The sequence below is a fragment of the Neomonachus schauinslandi genome, chromosome 13 (genome assembly GCF_002201575.2).
Source record: "Neomonachus schauinslandi chromosome 13, ASM220157v2, whole genome shotgun sequence".
Taxonomy (NCBI): domain Eukaryota; kingdom Metazoa; phylum Chordata; class Mammalia; order Carnivora; family Phocidae; genus Neomonachus; species Neomonachus schauinslandi.
Window position 1 is genome coordinate 71,861,030 of NC_058415.1, and position 3,805 is coordinate 71,864,834.

At 38.0% G+C, this 3,805-nt stretch overlaps 1 protein-coding gene across 1 annotated transcript in view; it reads right to left on the reverse strand.

Annotated features, from left to right (window-relative positions):
* Nucleotides 1–370: 370 nt before the first annotated feature.
* ECPAS (Ecm29 proteasome adaptor and scaffold) overlaps nucleotides 371–3,805 on the reverse strand; it is a 104,273-nt gene continuing 100,838 nt past the window's right edge. Inside the window, exon 49 of the mRNA XM_044920423.1 lies at nucleotides 371–399. Within this exon, the coding sequence (XP_044776358.1) occupies nucleotides 371–399 (29 nt within the window). The remainder of the gene's footprint in view (nucleotides 400–3,805) is intronic.

The window sequence follows — 3,805 nt, forward strand, 5'->3', positions numbered from 1 at the left end:
CTTTTTCCAAGTGTCAATTGAGTTTAGCAATAAACATTCCATTTTATTATCTTTATAGTTGCTTTTCCTCTCATTTTTATCACCTGCTTCACACTTTGTACCTGCTAATGCATTACCTTCCACTGATCCACTGTCCCAATTACCCAACAATGGGTGTCTTCACAATTAATTATACTGCCTATATTTTCAGGGGCTCACCTACCACCAGTAATAGTCCTCTTTGCCAGTCAGATAATGCATGATTCTGCTCCAAGATCTTATCCCAGCCTGTGTTTTTTGTTTTGGTCTGGTTTGGGGTTTTGTTGGACCAACCCACACCAACTCTCCTGGATGGGTTATCTCTGAGATAGCAATTAGCATGTAAAAAAGTTTAATTGGGAGTGCTCTGAGAATCAACACCTGGGGAAGAGAAGGGAGGGTGAGGGGGCAAGATTAGGTAGAAGCTGAGCTGATTCTCTGAGGAGTTCCAAAAGCTGGGTTACCCTTGAGAACCATCCATCCCAAAGGACTGGACTTTGATACCCTCATGCTGAACAGTCATTGGATGGGACCACCTGGGAAGAGGCCATGGTCTTGGCAAGGCAGCTGTCTTCAGTCAAGGCAATCCCTGATGGCGTCTGAGAGTTGAGAACTGTCTGCTGGCAGCATCCCCACAGCTGAGAGTCCCTCGTTCCTGAGGGGGACTCTGATCAGCACCTCATAGCACCATCTGCCAGAACTCCCATCCATGCAGCCCCCTGGATGTCCTTGTCTCAATAAGTATACATTTTTTAGTTAAAAATAATGACTATCAAATATCAAATTACAAGAATCTCAAATATCAACATAGGAGATGACAGGGAGGAAAAAAGGAGGGACTGTACACATTTTTTAAAAGTTCATCTTGTTAAAGGGAAGAACATTCTGGTAGACAAAGGATCATTATTCTAACTGTTCTCTCTTTCCTTAGTAATAGGATCATACATCCACACTCTTTGTCATGTAATTTTGCAATGCCCTCCTATTGTCTTGGAGTATATTTCTTTAACTTTCACTAAGTGCTAGGACATATGACTTGTTAGCACCTATGAATCAACCAGAGATGTAAAATGGGCTTTCACAGTTAAGCTTACCCTCTTGTGCCTACACGATCATTATTAGAACCTACCCAAACCTGTGGTTCCAAGAAGAGGATGAGAGACACATGGAGCACAGCCACCCAACCTCTACAGTCTGAAGCAAAGCTATTCCAACCAAGCCACAGAGCTACAATGAGGAGCAGAGCTATGTAGACAGGTCCAGCCTATATCAACTGAACCTCAGGCACTGCACAGATGCATGAATGGTGAAAAAGATTGCTACTATTTGGGTTTATTTGGGGGATATCTTATTACAGAACATCATAACAGCATTAGCTAACTTATACAGATATAGATATTAATTGATGGACATTGTTAGAAAATACAAACTTAAATATGTGTATGGCATTATTTCTTCTAATATATCAGCAGAAGAAAATAAAGAAATAATCAATTCAATAAACAATAGAGTGGGGATGGGGAGAGAAGTTAAAAAAAAATAATAGCAAGAATGAGGAAATAAATAAGGGGGACAAACAGCCTAACTATAAAATAACAATAAATATGAATAAGTAGAATTCATTTTGGAAGACAGACTCACAGATTGAGGGGATTAAAATTAAACTCTATACTATTTAAGGGACAGGCTTAAAATAACAAGGTAATGTTGAAATAAAGGGATGAGAAAAGGTATATCAAGAAAATGCTTAGAGGAAAACCAACTGTAACAATATTAATATTAAACTGAATACAAGATGAAAATTATTAGAGGGATTATTACATATTAATAACTGTGCAAGCACATTTCAATACATCAAAAAGATACAACAGTATGATTTTTTATAGATTTAACTAAACAGCTTTGAAATATATAAGGCAAAATCTAATATAAAAACCTTCTGCACAGCAAAGGAAACCATCAACAAAATGAAAAGGTAACCTATGGAAAGAGAGAAAACATCTGCAAATTATATATCTGATAAGAGGTTAATTTCCAAAATATATGAAGAACTCATACAACTCAATAGCAAAGACAAATAAACAAACTAATTTAAAAATGGGCAGAAAATCTGAATAGACATTTTTCCAAAGAAGACATACAGATAACCAACAGGTACATGAAAAGGTGCTCAACATCACTAATGATAAGGGAAATGTAATTCAAAACCAGAATGGGATATCACCTCATATCTACTAAGATGGCCATCATCAAAAAAACAAGACATAAGTGCTGGAGAGAATGTGTAGAAAATGGAACCCTGTGGAATGCTGGTGGGAATGTAAATTGGTGCAGCTACTATGGAAAGCAATATAGAGGTTCCTCAAAAATATAAAAATAGAACTACCATATGATCCAGCAATTCCACTTCTGTGAATATATCCAAAGGAAACTAAAACCCTATGTCCCACGTTCACAGCAGTATTATTTATTTACAATAGACAAGATGTTGAAACAACCGAAGTGTCCATCAACAGATAAATGGATAAAGAAGTTGTGGTATATAAAAATCATTCAAAAAATAAAAATAGCTTTTGGAAATTAAAAGCATGGTCAAAACCGGAAAAACTAGACAGAAAAGTTGGAAGATTAAATTAAGAAAAAATCCCAGGGGGTAAAGCAAAAACACAAAGAGAGACAAGAGATTAGAAAATTAGAGTACCAATCCAGAAATTTCAACATAATGCTAAAAGTTCCAGAAAAAAACGGAGAAAATAAAGAGAAGGAAATCATCAAAGTATATATATTTTTAATGTCCCAGAACCTAAGTTTTCAGATTGAAAGGTTCCAAGCAGTACCCCAACTACAGGTGAAAAAAATCTATCCAAAGCCACATCATTAAGAAATTTCAAGGGGCACCTGGGTGGCTCAGTCATTAAGCGTCCGCCTTCGGCTCAGGTCATGATCCCAGGGTCCTGGGATCGAGCCCCGCATCGGGCTCCCTGCTCTGCGGGAAGCCTGCTTCTCCCTCTCCCACTCCCCCTGCTTGTGTTCCCTCTCTCACTGTCTCTCTCTCTGTCAAATAAATAAAATCTTTAAAAATAAATAAATAAATAAGAAATTTCAAAATATTTAGAATTCTATAACCAACCAAACCATCAACAGAACAAAGATATGTTCATTCAAAGTTTCAAAAAAATTACCACTCATGCACCCTTTTCTGGGAAGCTACTGAAGGATGGTCAACAACACAAGGCAGTTTTGGAGAAGGAAGGAGGAAGACATCAAATCAGGAACTGGGAAACACAAGTGAAGTCAGAGGCAAAAGCAGTCCCCAAGGTAATGATAGAGACCTCAAGATTATAGTTCTATACCAAGTCCAGACAGTGGCCATTAAAGACTATAGTAAGTTAGAGGTCTCTGGAGTAGACCCTGAGGAGAGATTTCTTCAAAAGATGAAATTAATATAATAATCAATGTGTGTGACTATATCGAGAGAAGATATACACTCTCTGGCTGCTGTTTGGGTTTGAGTTAATAAAAAGAACATTAAAAACTAAACATTAAACAGACAAGTATCAACACAAATTGTTGTGCAAGAAAGGAAATCCTAGGGGCGCCTGGGTGGCTCAGTCAATTAAGCATCTGCCTTCAGCTCACGTCGTGATCCCAGGGTCCTGGGATCAAGCCTCATATCAGGCTCCCTGCTCAGTGGGAGCCTGCTTCTCCCTCTCCAGCTCCCCCTGCTTGTTCTCTCTCTCTCTCTCTCCCTCTGTCAAATAAATAAAAAGTCTTTTTTAAAAAAAAA